Source organism: Stegastes partitus, unplaced genomic scaffold (assembly GCF_000690725.1).
Source record: "Stegastes partitus isolate 25-593 unplaced genomic scaffold, Stegastes_partitus-1.0.2 Scaffold250, whole genome shotgun sequence".
Taxonomy (NCBI): domain Eukaryota; kingdom Metazoa; phylum Chordata; class Actinopteri; family Pomacentridae; genus Stegastes; species Stegastes partitus.
This window is the reverse complement of record NW_007577981.1, coordinates 15,488-35,391: the sequence shown is the minus strand read 5'-3', so window position 1 is coordinate 35,391 and position 19,904 is coordinate 15,488. Positions and strand designations below refer to the sequence as shown.

Genomic DNA, 19,904 nt, shown 5'->3' with positions numbered 1-19,904 from the left:
TCTGCTGAGGAACATCTCCAAGCTGTTGCAGAAATTTTAAATGACTGGATGGACAATTTTCAATTACAGCCGACAGGGGGCGCCCTTGCATTACATTTAGAGATGGGGAATAAAACTCAGAATGCAGCCACTGACCACACAGAGGCAGCCTGTGCATAGAATGTAAGTGTCCTCTGTTAGGAAAGGTGCCTGATCAGGAGATGATGAAAAGACAACACTGGCAAATATTCAGTATTTTCTACATTATTTTCTGGCTTTGACTCATGTTCTATCCAATCATGCTGTTTAAACAAACTCCATGCCATGCTGACACACAAAACAGAAACCACAGAAATAAAATGCACGTCATAAACAGATTGTAAGCATACATTTGAAATGGTTTGAGAAGGCCGCAATATTAAAACCACCTACCTAATATCGTGTAGATTGTACATCTGAATCAGCTCCAGACTCCACAGACAGACCCCTGAAAGGTATCCGACACCAAGATGTCAGCAGCAGGTCCTTCAAGTTCTGGAAGCAGCGAGGTGGGACCTCCACAGATTTGGTGAAAGAGGCCACTGCCACCTGGGGATGTCATGATGGGATGTGTGTGATCTGGGTTATAGCAACATCCACATGAAAACAGGAGAAATCAGAGCATCACACTGGCTCACCTTCCTCCTATAGTGCATCCTGCTGCCATCTCAGGTAAGCCAGCTGTCTATTAAAGCCAAAAGGAGCATACATTGTGTAAAATGTTGCTCATTTGCTGCTGCCCTGAGACACCAAGTTGTTCTCTGATGTTTGGCTTCTGTTTATGCTCCACACATCACTGAACTCACCAACACTGCCAATGTTCGATTAAGTTCTATTATGTTTCTCAAATGAATAATTGTGCAACTGGCTTTTTTTGTGTGTGTGTCTCACTTATCTGTCATGGCACAGGAATACAAACTGTCAGGAAATCACTTTTTATTATCCTGCAATGTCACAAACAGCAGTCACACATCGCTTTAGTCTGACTTTGCTCTTCACTGATTGTTACACAGACGTTAAACTTACTCGCGAGCAGAGGAAAGAGCTCATTACCCTCCAGGAAAACAGTAAAAAGCAGCATTTTAAGTAGTTGTGATGGTGCAAACATTTTACTTTAAGCCACTAAAGTGTCACAGAAAGCAGCATTTTTCCCCCCCTAAGTATTGATGGTGACAGAAGCAACATTTAAGATGTGAGGAAAAACAACAAAAGATTCATCAGACCTGGCCACAGCAAAGTAGTGCTACAGTCCATCGGTGGGTCTCCTGGTTCCCCAGTTGGAACACTTTTGGGCGACACTGACCTCTCCATACACGGAACCGCATCGTCTTTCTATTTTCTCCTTGTCAAAGTCTCTCTGAACTGCATTTTTCCTGCTTCCAGCACAAGAACCGATTGATCACATGCAGACTGGGACATCCCACCTCTGGACAGGTGCTGCTGGAACGACATAATCAACGCTACTCACCTCAGCTGTCGGTGATTTTGTGGCTGATCAGTGTAAATACAGCACTGAATGACACTACTGAGGCTTTTACTTACTTCAATCTTTTTCCTGTTTACAGCTGCAGCTACTTTTCAGATTAAGATTTTACATCGAAATCATATGACCAGTCATTACTTTTACCTAATGAGATTCTTCCATTGCTTGTCTGTCTGTAAATCAAACATCTCCTGACTAGTCAACAATAAGTGGTTGTCACATGATCTATAAATGCTCAGTCTAGAAAAAATCAATTTTCTCTTCCCCACTTTAATACGATTAAAGCCCAACTAAAGTCACTCTGATGTTTGGATGACAACAATTAAACCACATGTCCAATCACTGAAATAGAAAGAACGACACACACACAAACATGTTTAAATATATAGATTTTATATACATATATTCATGTGGATGACTAGAAAAGAAAACACTATATTCTTACAAAGGAATGATTCTGCACAGTCATGTTCCTAAGTTAAATAGTAATTTGATACAAAATTACTATAATAAATAAAACTCATCTCGTTGTTTCTTTATTCACACATAGCAAGTTGTACAAACAATAAATTACAAGTTCAGTGCTGTGTTTCTGTCGTCGGTCTCCCCACGGGAAGAATCAGAGTAGGTTGTGTGTGTTTGTGTGTGTCTGTGGAGTGTGTGTGTGTCGGAAATACTCATAAAACTGCGTAGATGATGGATCGTTATGTGTACATTTCTGTTTAAATATGGTTGAGTACTACATATATGAGAGATCTATTTGTCGTACAAACATGTCTACATTGTGTAAATAAATCTGGATGTGTGAGGGGGAGAAGAGAGAACTTTCTGAATTTGCTGACCGGGTTGCGTCGTGTCTGAAAAGATTTCTCAGGCTTTGTTTTCTCCTGCACGGGTGACAGATGGGTGAGGTTTGCCACACAGGAAAACATAATGGGTGCCAGGTATTTTAACACAAATGCAGGAAGGTGTTCCACTGGTCCAGTGGTTATGAAATTAAGTTTACATTGTAACACCGGGGCTTAATTACCATCCATGAGAGAGGGGGTAATAGCTTATGTTTTTACTCAAATATGAACGGACACAAAAAGAAGCCTCATCTTGATGCAAATGCGCATTACTGACACTCTTAATGCAGCTTTGATTCGATTAAAAGTGATAAATCCGTTACGTGATGAAGCTGGGATGATTTTTAAAGGATTAGTCCACCCAAACTTTCATATTTTCTCAGCTTCACATAGTTCAATTTTCAATTTAATATATTTTTTTTGCTGTCGTGCTGAGAGCTAGCTGAGAAGATTGACACCACACTCAAGTATACTCTGCAGCAGGCAGCCTATTAGCTTAGCTTAGCATTAATACAGGACTCAAGGGCAAACTAAGTCAATTTTTACCTTTTGATTTCTGTGATAAGTAAATAAACAAGACTTTCAATTGTTGTACAGAGCCGTATGCTAATCTTATCTGACTGTATCCAGCTCTAACATTACATTTAACGGACAGAAACAAGAGCGATGTTAATCTTAAATACATTATATTATGACACTGGGTGGAGGACCTAGTTCACCGAAGCTACATAAAGCATTTGTGGAAATGCACTTATCTGCTTTCTTGCCAAGAGTTAGTTGAGAAGTTTGATACCACACTCATATATGGAGCCAACAGCCAGTTAGCTTAGCTTAGCATCAAGATGGGAAACATGACCTCTAGCTTTAAGTAAGACTTTTTTTTTTTCATCTTTGGACAGATCCAAGCTAACCTTATATTAATTCATTGAGCTGAGTTCTGGCTTTAACATTATATTTAACGGAAAGACACCAGAGATGGATGGCTTTAAAAGATCAGTTCACCCAATTACAGAAAAGCACATTTTCTCACCTTCACATAGTTCAACATTCAGGGAAATGCACTTTAAGATGGTAAACAGCAGCAAATTGGGGTCAATTTTCACACTCTGACTTTTGCAAAAAGCAAATAAACATGACATCATGTATTAATTAGTAAACTTGCCAATGCCTGAATTCATATTTGCATATTTTGGAGCGAGCCAAGTTAGCTTTAGGCTAATCGTACTGAGCTGTATCCTGGCTTCTAACCGACAGACACGAGAGCTGTATCGATGTTCTCATCTAACTGTCCCGCGTTCCAAAACATGTTCAGTCTTTTCTTTAATTAAGCAGCAACAGCACTTCCAACAAGTGTTCCTCAGCTGTCATAGAGCCTGTTGCTATGACAGAAAGTAGTTCTAATAAAGTTGCTGACAGTGGGGCGACCTGACAGCTGAGGGGTCAGGGGTCATACCAGAGAGGATACAAATGCGCTGAGCGGTGAGTCTCTGGTTCGATTCCCTGCTGGGGCTCATCTGCGACATGCCATTCCCCTCCTATCTTTACCCACATTTTATGTCTCTCTCTGCTGTCACTATAACACAAAGGCATAAAAATGGCCAAAAATTGTGGATAAAAATTGATAAAGAGCAGTCAGGCCTGCAAATTGCCAAAAAATAACTCTAGCAATCTTTGTAGAGTTACAGGTTTTTGTTGAAATATTTAAAAGTAATATTGAGTGTATTTGTTGTAATCCTCTTGGGGTGGATGCTTAAACTTATAACTTGGGAAAAAATACAAAATATTTTCACTAAAGTTAAGTAAAAAGTTGTTTTTTCGTGGGCTTGCTGACCTTTACTTGTCCCCACTAGATGTAACATTACCACCTTGCCCTCATGTTTTTGTGGCAAACTCAGAAGTTTTGTACCGTGGCCAACTCCACCCATCAGCGCTAAAAAAAAACAAAAACAAACGCAGGATGTGAAATGAGCAAAAGAACATTGGATGAAAAGACCGAAGAGAGAGTTGAATTGCAAAAGGACAGTAATGACTGCATTAGTATCTCTCTTGCCGTCGTTGCGAGTATCCAGGGCACACATTGTCAAATTAGCATCATTTCCTAAACAGATAAACAGACAAACAGATATTAACCAACACAAAAAAAACAACAGTCCTCCCAGCACCAGCATAATGATTGATACAAGTGGAACTGAGAGTGAGAAATTTCAAGACGCAGTAGAGAACAAAAAAACAACATCCAAACACATGTTCACGGTACATACTGTACGTGCGTAAAACACAGGCCTGGGTACATGAAGACACACTTACACAGGCATCAAAATCAAGCATCGCCCCGAACCTGTGAGTCATCATTTACCTCCATAAACGTTAAGGAGTGTCATGGTTGCTTTGCAGCTTTGTCGGTTTCTTTCCAACGACACCATGCTGCTGTTTCTGCACTGTACAGGTGATTATCAGATTCAGTAGAAGGGATACTTGGGGTAAAAACGACCTGTTTTAGAGAGGAGCAAGAACACCCGGTCGCTTAGAGACTTACTGCACCCTTGGTATGATTGATACGCTCCTTAGCTTTGTTTAGGTGAAATGCATCATCCAGTAAAAAACAAAGTCTGGGTTTCCCCATTCGTTCTTGGTCGTCAAGTCAATCAGAATCGTATTTATAGGTGTTTTTTGGAGGGATGTTCTCAACCCTGATCCAGAGCCGTCGTACATATGTGCATCCTCTGTAACTTGAACATTTCTCAACAAGAAACGGTCTGCACTTATTTAGCACTTTTATTAACTTGGCAAAGTGTTTCACAATCTGTTTCTCATCCACCTATTTAAACACCGATGGTGACAAAGGTGCCATGTAAGGTGTCTTTCCTATGGACGCCTCAGCATGTGGACAGGAGAGGACAGAGATCGAACCGCCAACCCTGAGCCACAGTCGCACCAGGTAGAACAGGGAGAACACTGATAAGCATTGGGAATGAAGATCACCGTTGATTGGAATCTAACGGGAGAGATCCTTGGTCAGCAACATCTTTCCAAGTATTTTTATGGGCTACTCAGTGACTGAAACATTAAAGCTACAGGAGATGGCCATCCAGGATCCTGACATGTTGTATGATGGCTGTGGATCGGGGGAACCTCAAGGGCAGAAACTATGGCGAGACGAAAAACGAGTGCTTCCCGTGGTTGGGGCTCTTGTCTTGGACACACTCATGACAAAAGAGGTGTGACTTCCAAATTCCCACAGTGATTAGAACACAAGGAAGCATAAAAAAGACACAACACGCATGCCGTTACAGGGCAACACACACTAAGCCTCCAGAGTTTGGAGGCTGAAGTAAAGACAATCAGTTATTGTCCATGTGGAAATGACATGCAACTTAAGTCTTTAGCTATGCCAGGGCGATACTCTTTACTATCATACTGAAACTGTCCTCCGTTCTAGTTGTGCTCTGCATAGCTACGATGATTCCAGGTCCTTCCTCTGGCATATAGTCGGGTACATCCACGCCAACCTGTCTCTGAGTCTCTTTATGTCTGGTCCCGTCGCTCTCCGTCAACATTCACAGTCCTGTTTAAGCTTCTACGTCTTATTAGTTCATAGTCCTACATCCATCCAGCACTTGAGACCTTTATGAGATGTACAGATTACAACTTGTTCCTACAAATTGTTTTAAAATTCACTCCCTCTCCTGCCGCCTCAACATTTCTTCACCAGACAGTGTTTGAAGGCTGAGGGTCGGGCGCCCAGTACGCAGCCTTTCGACAGTTTTCCATCCTGGTCCTTGCACTGCACTGTCCGGCTCTGCCAACCAGTGTCACAAGTCCTGGAGCAGGTCATCCAGGTCCCCGTTACCCACTGCGGCCCTGGGGTTGGGGTTGAAGGACCTGGAGCTGTAGGTGGCCCCGGGGCCACAACAGGAGGAGCGGAGGAAGTCGTAGTGGTGCTACTGGTGGTGGTGGTTCTCGTCGTGGTTGAAGCTGTTGTAGTGCTCTGCAAGGGCGTCGACTTTGGGATGAGCGGAGCTGCCGGCTGCTGCGGTGCTGTCCATCGGGGCATGAAGAAACTATAGCGAACATCTAGGGGCTTTTTGGCGTCAGTAGCTAAAATCTGGATGACCAACGGTTCCAGGAGAGCCCCGGGGCCCATGCTGTGGAGCCACTCGTCCCTTTGGCTCCAGCCGCTGTAGTTGAGCACAGAACCGTTGAGGGGGATGATTGTCTCGGAGGTGGAGATCATGAACTTGCCGTTGAGGAGGTATTCGCCGTTGGGCCGCCGGAGGGCCAGGTAGGCGGTGTAGCGGGTCTGGTCCTTGGCCTTGTGCTGACGGACCTTGATGTGAGTGGAGCCTGCAGGGATCTTCACTACGTCAGTGTAGCCCTTACTATTCAGCAGGAGAGAGAGCAGAGGAGGGGTCAGATCAGGGCATGATGCTCTGGTCATTGCTGGTTTTATATTGAAGTAGATGTCAGCCTTTGCCCTCTGAACCCCGCTGTTTACTGTTTATATTGTCTTTTATCTTTTTAAAAACACACACACAAAAAATGACTTATTTGGGCCAGAAACTGTAAAAACAGAAAGAATTGTTTGAAGTTTAATTTTCTGACAGGATCTAAACTAATCAAATGTGACACACTGCTCCGTTGGAAGGCTTTGCTAAATCTTATTGCCCCAAAATACATCATTTGCAGTCGTGAGATCCTGTAAAAAACTGAAAATTCTGTGTTTCTTAGTGCAACCATGAAGCTGCAACTCTCAGCCATGTGACAAGAATTCAAGGACTTTGAGCAGACAAAGGATGTATTTAGTACATTTGCATATTTGTATATATTGTATGTTTTGTTTCACCAGTAATGGTAACACTTGTGGGCACTTGAGTGAGAAAAAAAATCATTGAAAAATGGTGAACACCTTGATTCTATTGCTTTTTGTATAATAAATTCTGAAAGAAATGCAACCTTGGTTTCTTCTTTTTTCAAAACGATTTCTGGCATTACAACTTTGTCATTCTGCACAACAAACATTCTACTTGTAGCCATGGCTGTGCTGTTTCCATCGAGGTGCAGGACTTTATATTACAGTGAAAAATGAGTCTACAGTGAGTAAAAATGAGATGGAAGGGTTAATCAATACAACCGATTCAGCGAATTAAAAAAAGAGATGAACTCTGTTTGTTTGACTGCAGCACCACCTGTTAGCAAATTAGCAATAAATTTAGTTAATTAGTGAAAAAAAACACAAAGGAATCTAAAGTGCAGTGCTGAACAGATGAACTCCACGTTTAACCATCCTGGAAAAGAACGCGCCGACACATTCCTCTCTACAACATGAATAAAGCTGAAGCTGTTGGCTGATTTTTAAAAAGACTTATGGTGGATTACTACAACTATAAATCTGAAGTTAAGAGCCTGGTAATCAGATTGAACGGCTGTCACTTGATTCTCTTTTAAAGCCCTTCAGAAAATCAACAGTCTGGGCAGGGATTCAGAACTCTGGAGCTGAGTATTGAGCTTGTTACTCAAGTGATGAAGCAGAGGCACCGGGAACAAAAAACTCAATATGTAAACAAACCTGAGGCAACATGGCTTCCATTTGAATCATTTAAGGCAACATACATATTCATTCTGGAGTGGAGAAGTCCTATGTACACAACATGAAGAGGAGACGCGATATCTGTACATCTTGTGAGACTGAAGGCTGCCTTATGGGGGGAACCATTGGATCTTCTTACTCTGCTGACATGTTGTGATCACAGCATGAAGATTTCAAGTGTGTAAACTTACCAAACTTTAACTCCCTTCTCATGCAACCATGTATAAAGGTGAGTATCTGTTTTTTTTTTACCTCTTCTTGGTGAAGTTTCCCACCACACGTATACACCCCGTGCTGTCGCCTCCACATATCCCGCACTTGTCAAACTGGAGCTTGGAGCCGATGATGCCGTCACAACCCGTCCTCACGCATCTGCCTTTCACGCACACCGAGCTGCTGTAAGGACGACACTCGGTCCCATCCACCACCTGAACGCAAAGACATCGCCGTCATCTTCCTTTTCCTTTCTTAAATCTGCTGCACCTTTGCTGTGTGGCTAACTCACCCTCTGGGAGAACACCACGTAGTATCCCGTTCCTTTCGCCCTGCAGGTTAACTTGCACACGTCTTTCGGGAGAACTCCAGCGTACTTCGGCACCCATTCGACGAAAGTCTTCACCCCTTTGGGATCTGTCTGGGGACCGTTGCGCACTTCGCACTGCTCCTGGCGGAAACTCTTGCCTAGAAGGTTAAAAAAAAGGAAGGTTTGAAATGCATTTTGTTGGATAAGTTAGCTATTGTGGATTCTCAGCTGTCACACTCACTCGACGCCGGGCATGGAGTGACGTTGCAGGACCGGTAGATGGCTCTCTTCCCCGTGCAGTAGCGCCCGTTGTTCCTCGGCGGCGGGTTGTTGCACAGACGCTGGGCAAACTGCACCCCACCTCCGCAAGTCCTCGAGCACGAACCCCAAGGACCCCAAGAGCTCCAGCTGCCGTGGTTGGACGCCTGGGAGAAGGGAGTCGAAGAGAAGATGAAATAGGACGTGAGGGTCGGGAGAAATGACAGCAGAGGAGACATCAGAGGGGAGGAAGAGAAAAGGACAGACAATTATCAAACAAGTCGGAGCGGCTTCCGTCGAAGCCACGTGTCGCAGAAAAAAAAAAAACCTTCGGAGAGACATCCGTGATGAGGAAAAACGTGGCAGTCGGACAGAAAAAGAAGCAGACGATTGTCATGTGATAATAGCTGGAGAGTCACTAGTTTGACCAGAATAGCGAGATCTGTGGAGGAACAGCTCACATGCTTCCCCCCCGAGGAGCCGCCTGAATGAAATTCTTCAGGTACCTTATTTTTATGTTTTTCCAACCACTAGTATATGAGTCATCAGCGATAAAAATGACCGAACATTTTATGAGACAAAGTTGATTTTGTAATCCGTTGGAAACAGCTTTTCCATCTTAGTTCCACTGCTGAGCCTTTATATTACTCAAACTGCTTCTTTCCACAGTAAAAGCTACTTAATCTGCAATCATACTGCAAGAAATATGAAGAGGTTAAAGGATTCTGAAGGCTAAAATGGAGGAGGAGGGGTTTAAGGTTGCTGTGAGCAGTAAACCGGTCGTCATACAAGGCAGTGAAAACGAAGCGAGTCAGAATTTGGGCCGGATCCACGCACTCAGACGTCTGCCAAGAATCGAGTCAGGCTCATCAAACGTCATGTGACAAATAAACACAAAGAAAATATTCTTCCCCTCTCTCCTGCTCGCTCTCTTTCTGACTTTCCCTCTCTTTTTCCTCCCCTGATACACACACAGCGTCGACAGCCTGCCAAGAACAGATTTGGTCCTTTAACTCATTAAGGCCAAATTCGATTTAGATCCGTTTGAGTAAGGCCGAGAGAACAAATAGCGCAGATCAGCGGTGGCATTAAAAAGCCCGACCACACAATGAAATCACATAAGGATTCTGACATCTTCTCCCTCTTTAAGTGTCTCGCTTTCCATTTCATCTTCGCTCTTAATAGCACCCCGGTGTGCTGTATGTTAAGTTTATTCTCTTGGTCTCAAGTTGGGTGCCTAAAATATCAGTTTTTGAACTATAAAAAGAAGTCTATTTTGGTTTTTCGTCCCTTTTTGTCTCTCTTGACAAACACCTTCTGTCTCCATGTCCCTGATACCATCCATCCATCCCCTCCTTACCGAGTAGTGCTTCTTGCGGGTCTTGTCCACGCACTTTCCCTGCAGGCAGATGCGTCCTTTCCCGCAGGGCGTTCCCTCCACCGCCGGCAGCTTCTTGGTAAGGCACACCATCTGTCCCTGGCGGATCACGGCGCACCACAGCCGGGAACACACGTCCATGCCCGGGCAGACCGTGTACTCCGGTCCGAAGGCCAGGCGACACTGGCGGACGGCGTCGTAGCTCTGCCCCGGGAGCTCCTCGGGGCCGAGAAGGGGCTGACGTGGAGAGTCCAGAAGACACTCGGCTGTGGAGGAGAAAGAAGGATCGTTGGTGGTTTATTACTTGAGGCCTGTTTCGCTCAATAAGTGCTGGAGCAGCAGCAGATACTGTCAAACCTGAAATGATGCTGCTGGTACATGAATTACGCCGAAAGCCATGGAACCGCTGAGCGAATTGTCAACAACAGTGCTTTATAGCCGTCATGAATGAAACGGCTTGATGGAGCTGGAATGCCAAGTATGACTCATCTTGAATTTTTGGCTGCATCGCATCTACACTCTTTAAAGAAGTTAACAGGATTGTAAATAACTCCTTATTAACAGAGATTATAGCGTTGCTCGGTAGTAAACAGCTCCCAGTGAAAGGTGTCGCCGCGAAAATTCACATGGATGCAATTTGGAGATAGAGAAAGTAAAACTTCTGCAGCCTGGGAAAAGTTCTCGCTCATTAGGAAATTACAGATGTTTTCTAAACCGCAAGCGTTTACTGCTCGGCGTTTTTCTCCCACGCTCACCGTTGCCGTCGTCGAAGAAGTCGGTGATGGTTGCCGAGGTGCAGCGGCTCCAGGGTTTGGAGGCGTCGATGGAGGTGAGGATGGACGACATGAGCCGCTTGTCGCTGTTCACCCCGAAGCGCTCCTCGCAGAACTTGGAGTCGTCGTGGGACAAACCGAGCAGGTGACCTGGACACAGCGAGGGAAAGGATGATGCACTTATGTGAGCGATGACAGGACTTGTCTTGGATAGGTACGTGCAGCAAGAATGAGAAAAGAAAACATACTCAGAGTGCTCAGGTTATCAGGTGCATGACATCAGACAATGCTCATGTGATATTAATCAACAAGAGGCTGACAGATGTGCACGTGCATGCCCGGGCTTGTTCATATCCTCATGCTGTATGGGTATCCATGCCTACCTATCTCGTGCGCGACGGTAAACGCAGCGTGAAGCCCGTCGTCCTCGATCACAGCACAGCTTCTCTCCGGAGAGCAGATGGTGCCGACGTCCGCCATGCCCAGGGTGTCGCAGGAGTGGTGGCCACAGAGGTCCTGGACAGAGGAAACACTGCACGTTTAAATCTGCACCCAACAGTTGATAGAAGATGCTGCAGCGAGACAGGAACTGGCAAGAGAGATCTTATTTCTCCCATATAAGCTTTTTATCATTGGCTCCCAACAAAACAAGAATTTCAAGATTTAAAACCCTTCACATTTCAAGGACCTCATTGTATAATATGATCCCAACCAGCTCCCAGTTTGGGTTCAGGATCAGGCACCATCTCTACCTTTAAGATTGGGCTTCAGACTTTCCTTTTTGATATAGTCAGAGCTGCTCATGTGACCCTGAACCATCAGTTTGCGATTCTGCTAAATGGCTAGACTTCTAGCAGGCTTCCCATGATGCACTAACCACCTCTTTTCTTTATCTTTCTTCATGCCACAATTAACAGTGTGGCTCCTCTCTCCTGTAGTTTGTGTTTTGTCCTCTCTGCAGGTAACTCTGACTGTATCTCAGAGCCGCATGTTCCTGAACTGTGATTACTGGCATCATCAACCTCCCCACTGCTTCTTGCTCTCTCATGCGTTAATTGAAAGTTTCCCTCTGCTATCCTCTTCTCCCTGTTCGCCTCGACCGGTTTGACCAGTCGAGGAAGAAGTCCGTCCTCCTGGAACCTGGTTCTGCAGGAAGTTACGTCCTATTAATGTTTTTTTCTTCTTTTTCTTTTTTCATTCCACATTTACCAAAAGTGTCCTGCAATGACTCATTCTGCGAATTGGTGTGAAATAAAAAAAGAAGAAAAAAATGCATTGAACTAACCCAAAAAAAATGTTTCAAAAACAGTGACTAAATGCTCCATTTCCAGATGGGTTATCAGATAATCTTTAAGGCCTGATAAGACTTTGTGAGTTGCTGCTATCACATTGCTGTTCTCGTCTGTAGGAGTTTGCTTCGAGGACCGTGGTTCATAAATGCACAGAAGATCGTATCTACATGCACGCCACTGCTGAGCACGTGCACTACTTCCTTTGTGGTGTAGTATTGACAAGACACAAACACGGGCCTGCATTGGATGCTCAAGCCGGATGAGCAGATGAACCGTGTGTTATAAACACAAGGGCAACTGTTTAAAAACGACTATTTTAAAGTGTCAAATGTTCCCTGAAGACATTCCAACAAACTGCAGTCATTCATCATCTCGCTCCTTCAACATTCTGCTTTCTGTGATCATCAATTCCTTCACATCCTTCCCTACCAAATATACTTCTTCATCTAAAGCTGTTGCCATGTTTTCAGCTGTTTCCATCCATTTAACGCCATGCACCGACTGATCCACTGTCCCCCCAATGAAGCTCTGCCTGTCACAGTCCTTTTATTCTGAGTGCCATCGGGCGGCGATGCAGCTGAAGCGCTTCTGATTTAATACCCGCTTCCTTTTCCTGCCTCCACCATCTCCCCGTCTGCCTCGCGGGATGCCAGATGCACAGTATCGATCTTTGTTTTAATTCCCACACATGTCCATGCAGATGAGGCCTCGGGCTGCGCCGGCCCCCGGCCCCGCTGAGGCCACCGATCAATCAGCTGATCACACATCACGTGCACGTGCCTACACACACACACGGGAGGATGCACATACAGCCGGCAGACATCCATGCATGTGCACATGAGAACGCGTCCCGTGGAGGGGATGAATCGTCATGTTAAGTGGTGCTGACAGGCCTGCTGGGTCGTGTGTGAGAGGCTCTGTGGGGAGGGTGTTTACCCGTTCCGGCCCGATCGCTTTGGAACAAACTGCCTTGTGTTCTGCGCTCACACACATGACTGACTGGGTGGGACGAGCTCGCACACACAAACACACAGATAGCTATAAGAATTTCAAGCAGAAGCAACACTCATACAGCGATAATAGGCTGAATTCTGGATACATGGGAAGCAAACAAAAGGCCGATTCTGACTCTTGTCTGTGTGCAGACGAGCTCGAAAACTATACAGGGAAGTCTGTTTATTTTGATCGTATAGAGAAGTTTGCCTTCGTATTCGGTCTGTTTCTCTTTTCTCGTTTCCCACTGCTCCTCGCACCGCTCGCCATTTCATTTATTTATTCATTCATCCCCTCCCAGGCTCTTGTATATGGGAGCTGTTTTCGTTCCGCTCTTTCTTGTATACACGGCTTTCACTGGTACAACACAGCGCTAAAGAAAACATGTGGGCAAGAAAAAAGGAAAAAAAAGAAAAAGGGAATCTCCTGCTACATTTTAATAGTGACGTACACATGAAATAACCCCCAAAACTCACATCTATTTACTCTGCAAAGTCTCTTCCTGGACTTGCTTTCATCCGAAGGCCTCCACAGACAAGCAAAGAAAAAAAAAAGAAGAGAAAGAGGGAGGGAGGGAGGGAAAGAAAAATAAGTTCAGGAATCAGACGCTGGCGGGGGGAAAAGGATGGAGGATTGCCGGAAATTAAGGAGAAGAACTGAGAGAACAAGGAGTTACAGTAATATTGGCAGAAATAACAGGAGAACAGGTGGCGAGCTGGTTGCAGAGGTCAGGAGACGATCAGAGCTGCGCTTATGTGTGTGTGAGGTACAAGACCACTTGCAATCTAAGCCAAGGCTGGTGTTAAACAAACAGCCGGCCAGACTCAGACACACACACACATGCACACACACTCCCTCTCGGAGAGTTCGGCTTTAGAAAAACCAACTGCAGCTGATTCCAGCAAACCAAATAGAAAGCACCGCCTGCACAGCTCGCTAATGACCGTCCACCGGTGACTGACAGATCGGCAAACGATGAGCGACGACACATATTTCTCCAAAGGTAAACAAAAGCAGCTGCTCGAGTCGTTTCTTTAGTCAGTTTGATATGTTACCTGAGATACGGGAATAAAGGCTCAGAAGGCAATTTGCAAGCTCTACAGATGGAAATGTCAATCATCCGTCCACCACTTTGAGCTCAGAGCTGCAATAATCAATCGATTAGTTGTCAACTATTAAACGAAGTACTGACTATTCTAATAGTTGATAATTCGTTTTAGTATTTCTATTGAAGAAATAGTAAGAATTCTTTCTAAATATGAATAATTTCTGGTTATTTGTTCTGGTATTTGTTCCTCTGAGGTCCCAGTATTGAACCCTGAGGAACACCGCATTTAATCTAATAACAGGAGGTTGCAACATTACAACACTTCTGCTGCTCACATATGAGCAAAACCAGTAAAGTGCCACCTCTGTGAGACCAATAAAGTTCTCAATGTTGTAACTCATGCGTTCAGCGTTGGCACAGATCTGGCAACAGCAAGACAGATGGGAGCTCAGACTCCTTTAAGTGCATTTTCAAAGCAGAAATTACTCAGCACTTAACACTAAAAATAAATCTATCGCTAGATCAGTTGCATAAATTCTGTTATTTTTTCTTTGCATGGGCACCCAAACCAGCTCAAAGGAAACTTCAGGCCGTGATTGCAAACAGGAGAGCGCTTTAAAGTCACTGATGCATCGTGGTGCGAAGAGGGCGAGGCTCATGTGTTGTTGCAGGGCAGCCTGAACTCTCGACCGGCCCGGGGGTCGAGAGTTTGGGATCCAGGAGCTGTCTGCAGGTTGTCAACATATGCCAGACGAAGTATGGCACGTGTGAAATATCAAGGACATTTAAAACAAACAGAGGGACGAGCCGGGATGGAGGCGAGGGCTGGGAAATGTACACTTCACCGTGGAGCCCCAGTGAAAAGGAGGTGAGGAAGAGGTGCAGAGGAGAGGAAGGAGTCCAAAGTAGGTACACACTGGAGGAGGATACATGACATAACTATGAGGGGCAACTGATAACACATATTAATCCATAGCTAGTAAGATATTTATTGTATTTTCTCCTGGTATATCCATTTCTGTGACACTGTGCATGAACTTGCATCTCGTAAATGTGTTGGTATCCGTGCTCCAAAACCAATTTGGGATGAAGCTCTTATATTGAATTCACCTACAATCCCTTCTGTGCTTTTTTTCTCTTTTTTATCCCAGACTAAAAACTCATATTTTTAAGAAAATCTCCCTTTATTTCCAGCAATTCCAACTTAATCCTCTTTGCTATTCTGCTGCTGTTGGAGACTCTCTGCTGTGTGTGATTTTAACCCGCTCGGTAAACGCGTATGAAGGACTTGAACTTCACCTGCATTGTTCCACATAAGTGAAATCATCATGACCCGAACTCAACCTGAGTTGAAAAGGTCAGCGCTTCAACATCGCTGGCGTCACATGTACTTGTTAGCAACGTCTGTCCAAATATTAGAAGCAAATGAAAAAAAAAAAAAAAAAAAAGAAATAGCAGCATGAACACTCACACATATGTCAGCATCTCCACAGCTCTGGAACCCTATAGTGGGGCTTTGTCCGCTGCCACAACAACACAGCCATGCATAGCGTTTAATGTTCCCCATACTCAGAAAAAGTCCCCTCAATGTAGCTGTTGTTTTGTTCCGGTGCTGGTATGTGTGGAACTGGGTGACACCGCCGCACGGGTCAGCTCACCGCGGGTACGGGGGGTTGGAGTAATTGGACCCGACCACAAAGAACCCCTCCAACCCTGTGCACTCCTGCAGTCCCTTCTAGGAACAATGCACTGGTCTGACTCCACGGTTTGCTGCAGCAGAGAGACGAGTCATTTTAATATGTAAACTCCTGTCGGCTTATTTGACACCTCTGTCATCCAGCGCAGTGGAACATTAGGCTTCTCGCAACACATCTGAACTGAGTTTACACCACGTCCAAGTTTCTCAGTTAAATTCCATTTATTTTCCTGAGAAAATAGTTCCCACATTCCTTCTGCTGTAAATCCCACTTTTTTTTCTTCTTCTTTTTAAACTCAAAATGCAGCAATGTATGAAACACCTGAGCCAAATTGAGTTATTTCCTGGCTGGCATTCTGTCAGTGGAAACTCTAATGGCCGTATTTTGTTTCTAAAATGACTAATTTTGTTCTTAACATCTTCTGAGGATGTTTTCTGACAGCCGCTCTTACTTAATGATTAATAGGAAAACGCAAGCGTGGAGATAAATTGACATCTTTTTAAGATCTTGGAATTTTTTTCTTCTTCCTCTGCAGCAGTGTGACACAAAATTGTAAAAAAAAAACAACAGTTTTCCCACACAGTTGTTCGCTTTTCCTCAGATTCCTGATAATGGCCTTTAACATCCAAAGAGTTCAGAGGTCAAAGTGAAAGGTGGCGGCTGCCCTTAAGCTCACGACCCCAAAGCCAGGCCTTGCTGTGCTCTTATTCTGCATCCTAACCTGGTTTAAGCTCATCCGTCCTGCAAAAAATGCAACACACAGGACTCCAAAGCCCACCTTGTCGTGTTTCCCAGAGGGCTGTACTGTGTTACAGGGGCCATGGCAGATGATTATACCCTCCGGTGACAGGTTAAATCTACAGTTTGACCTGCAGGTTCAGCAGTGAAGGTGAGACGAGTGTGAAAGAAGGTCCAGAGGCAGGGTGATGAATAATGCAGGCGCTGCGACAGGTGAGACACAAAACGTGCTGACGGATGTTGTTAAGGTGAAAATTGGCTATTTATAAAACACGCTTGTTCTCTGGTGAGATTTTCACCACAGGCTGCATCACTTCAGTCTCAAACTGTGCGACACTTTTAGTGGCACTCTGGACTGTTGGAGAATAAAAGGGTTGACAAGCCAGTGGAAAGGTGTTCAGACTGGATCGGTATGTTAATAAGATCAAAGTCCCACTGCAACAGTGAGGAATCACAGTTGGCTGCCTGCTGTGTGTCATAAAAGCTCCCTGAGGCCACCTTCCTATCTGGATTACTGTTTCCATACCCGCCTGACCCTGCTCCCCCTGCCAAACCCAACCACCCGAGGATGCCACTTCCTCCCGCCTGGGATCTCTCAGTCACGCCTGCTGCAGGTGTAGCGGCACAAGGGTTACCGAGGAGCCACGAGCTGGTTGGCACACACAAACTGTGCCACTTTGCCAGCGTGCTGACCTCAGGTATGCGCTACCTCCTGCCCTGCCAATGCATGACGGTGCCAACTATGCACAAGTGCAGGGGATCCTTGGTAATACCACTGGTGCGTGTGTGCATTTTTTTTTTCTTTTAACCCCCAGCCATGACAAGACCTTGCATGACTTGAACCCACCGCAATCCAAGGTAAAGCTATCTGACACGTCAAGTGGAGCTAACCACCATAAAGCCACACCCGGAGAGGTGAAAAATGCACGCAGATCTGCTGCTGCTGCCCTGCGGCTTTGGACCAGGCAGTTAGGGAAGAAGGAGGGGAGAGAAAGGGATGGTGAAAGAAGGGATAGACGAGTGTGGTCTCAGTAAACGTACAGCTTCTCACAGGGTGGATGTGTTTGTTTTTCTGACAGCTCCCAGCCCCAGCTGACAGACACTGGAAAAGTAACTGGGAAAAAATGTGCACACTGGAGTGATGAGAGGGAGATGGAGAGAAGGGGGGTGGAAGTGCAAGACTGGGATGACTATCAAATTAAATGTTGTTTAAGGGGAGTTTGGGGGATATTTCTGCAATGCACCCAGCAGCTGATTTTGAACCTCCTACAATGGGAAGAATGTGCGTGCACGGCCACAGGCACGCGCCTCTGATCACACAAGGCATTTGGACTGTCAGGGGACTGGGAGGAGGGAGGCTGGAGACAGAAGTGCCTGCCTAGAAAAACACCAGGCGCAGGAAATACAGTTTTTATGGCTGTTTCAGCGACGCTGCGCTGCATTACGCACGCAAGATTCAGCAAAAAGAAGATGTGAGACAAACACGAAGAGGAGAAAAGGAAACACTGGAGGGGTGAGACATGTGGGAAGCAGCTTGAGCAGTTTGACTTGGGTCACATTTAGCAGAAATAACCGGCTCAAAGGGAAATAACGCGCAACGATACTGATGTTAAATATTTAAAATACACGTGGTTTTGCGCAGAGAGCCACCCAAGTCGCACGATGTCAAGTTTTTAGTCACAGTCAAGCAGCTGCACCCACAAAATCTAAACAAACTGTGGCGTCACTCCGCTGCTTTTGGCATCACACCGGGGCGCTAAGCCGCCTCTCGTCCCCTGCGTGGGAAGACAGGCGAAGCCGGCGCCTCAGTGCGCGCACAGGTGGAGACGCGTAAAGCAGGAAGTCTGTTTACCTGCCTGGTGAAGAGGATGGCGGCATCGTGGTGGTGCTGGTGGTCATCGTCCAGCGGGTTCTGCTGGTTCTGCCACTTGCAGAAGCTCTTGAGCGTCGCTGCCGCGTTCTTGGACACCTCCAGCCCCTTCTCCTTCTCACCGACCGTGGTCACTTTCACCACCGACAGCCGGATCGGGTTCTCAATGCTGGCGTGCCCGTACAGCTTGGAGGCGATGGAGGCCAGTGTGAGCAAGTAGTGGTTCAAGTCTTTGCCGTATTTCTTGATCATAGTGTCATCAGCCACCAGGAGCAGCTCCACGTGCCTGGCGCGTGAGACCGACCTCTTGCGCCGCGCGCCAGGCTCCGGAGCGGCTGCTTTGGCGAACCGGCTCCACCAGTCCCGGCCATGCTCATCCGCGCCCTCCCTGCTGAGCCCCTGTCGCTCCCGTCTCCCCTTCCCGCGACCTCTGTGCCGCCGCTTCCCCGCCGCGTCTCTGCGTCCTCTGCGCCTGTCGCGCGTCCCGCAGCTCTCGCGCCCCTCGCTCATGGCCTCGAAGCTGAAACTTTCGCGCGTGAACACGTGGAGCGCGCTCTCCGCGTCCTTGTCCTGCAGGGCGCGCACGTCGTGCTCGTGTCCCTTCGCCCTGATGATAGGTGTGATGGTGTAGCGCGACTGGTTCACCGCGAAGAAGCCCTCCAGCCCTCCTCCGCACAGGTTGAACACGGCCAGAGACTCCGAGTTGGAGTTCACTGTCCCGCGGTACACGCACTCCCGCTGCACAGGCGCAGGGCTCTGACCCATCATAGCGAGCACGTACTGGGGGCTGAAGTGATGCGACAGCACCGACTCATCCCGCTCCATGTCCAGCTGAAACCGGCTCCCATCCAGGTACACCAGGTACCCAACCTTCCCTCCTCCGTGGTAAATCCGGTCAATGGTCCGCACCACCCCGTCTGTCCTCCGGGCAGGTGCGAGAAGCGACCCGCTCGCAGGTGGAAGATAGAAACCCTGGAAAGTAGAAAGCCCGGTACCCAGCTCCAACTCCACGACGCACAGCAACAGTAGCCGAAACCAGAGCATGCCCCCGGCCAGAGCACCAAGGAGCCGCACCATTGTTCATTCCAACCCGAAAAACATCTATGTATCCACTAAAACAAACCCGGAGCGGCAGAAGAGACAACTTTTTGTTCCTCCAAAAAGCGCATCCTCTCGGTGTCCAGATCCCCCATGCAAAAACAGTCAGTAGTAACCAACAGGCAAGCAAACAAAACCATTGAGGAAGGAAAATGGGAAAGAAGAAAAAAAAAGCGCAGCAGAGAGGGAGTGTGTGCAGGCTGGAGAGCACTGAGCTGAACTTGGAGAACAAAAACACAAAGTTTGCTCTTAATAGGACCCGGAGAGAAAAAGTCCTGCCCCCTTTGCGCTCAATCACCA

General features: G+C 46.2%; 1 protein-coding gene across 1 annotated transcript; it reads right to left on the bottom strand.

The window, feature by feature from the left end:
- Nucleotides 1-1,877: 1,877 nt before the first annotated feature.
- On the bottom strand, nucleotides 1,878-19,583 carry adamts5 (ADAM metallopeptidase with thrombospondin type 1 motif, 5 (aggrecanase-2)). The gene is made up of 8 exons (XM_008281886.1): nucleotides 18,489-19,583; nucleotides 11,252-11,384; nucleotides 10,851-11,018; nucleotides 10,078-10,361; nucleotides 8,701-8,884; nucleotides 8,442-8,617; nucleotides 8,189-8,364; nucleotides 1,878-6,728 (listed from the first exon to the last, which is right to left on the bottom strand). The coding sequence occupies exons 1-8, from the start codon at nucleotides 19,581-19,583 to the stop codon at nucleotides 6,044-6,046; spliced, it is 2,901 nt and encodes a 966-aa protein (XP_008280108.1). The 3' UTR covers nucleotides 1,878-6,043.
- Between the last annotated feature and the right edge of the window lie 321 nt (nucleotides 19,584-19,904).

Excerpts from the sequence above, each read along its gene's own strand:
- adamts5 (XM_008281886.1), bottom strand. The coding sequence starts at position 19,583 with ATGGTGCGGCTCCTTGGTGCTCTGGCCGGGGGCATGCTCTGGTTTCGG. Across the intron at positions 11,385-18,488 it reads CCATCCTCTTCACCAGGCAG|GACCTCTGTGGCCACCACTC; the intron begins GTAAACAGACTT and ends TCCTCTGTCCAG. Across the intron at positions 6,729-8,188 it reads GGAAACTTCACCAAGAAGAG|TAAGGGCTACACTGACGTAG; the intron begins GTAAAAAAAAAA and ends CCTGCTGAATAG.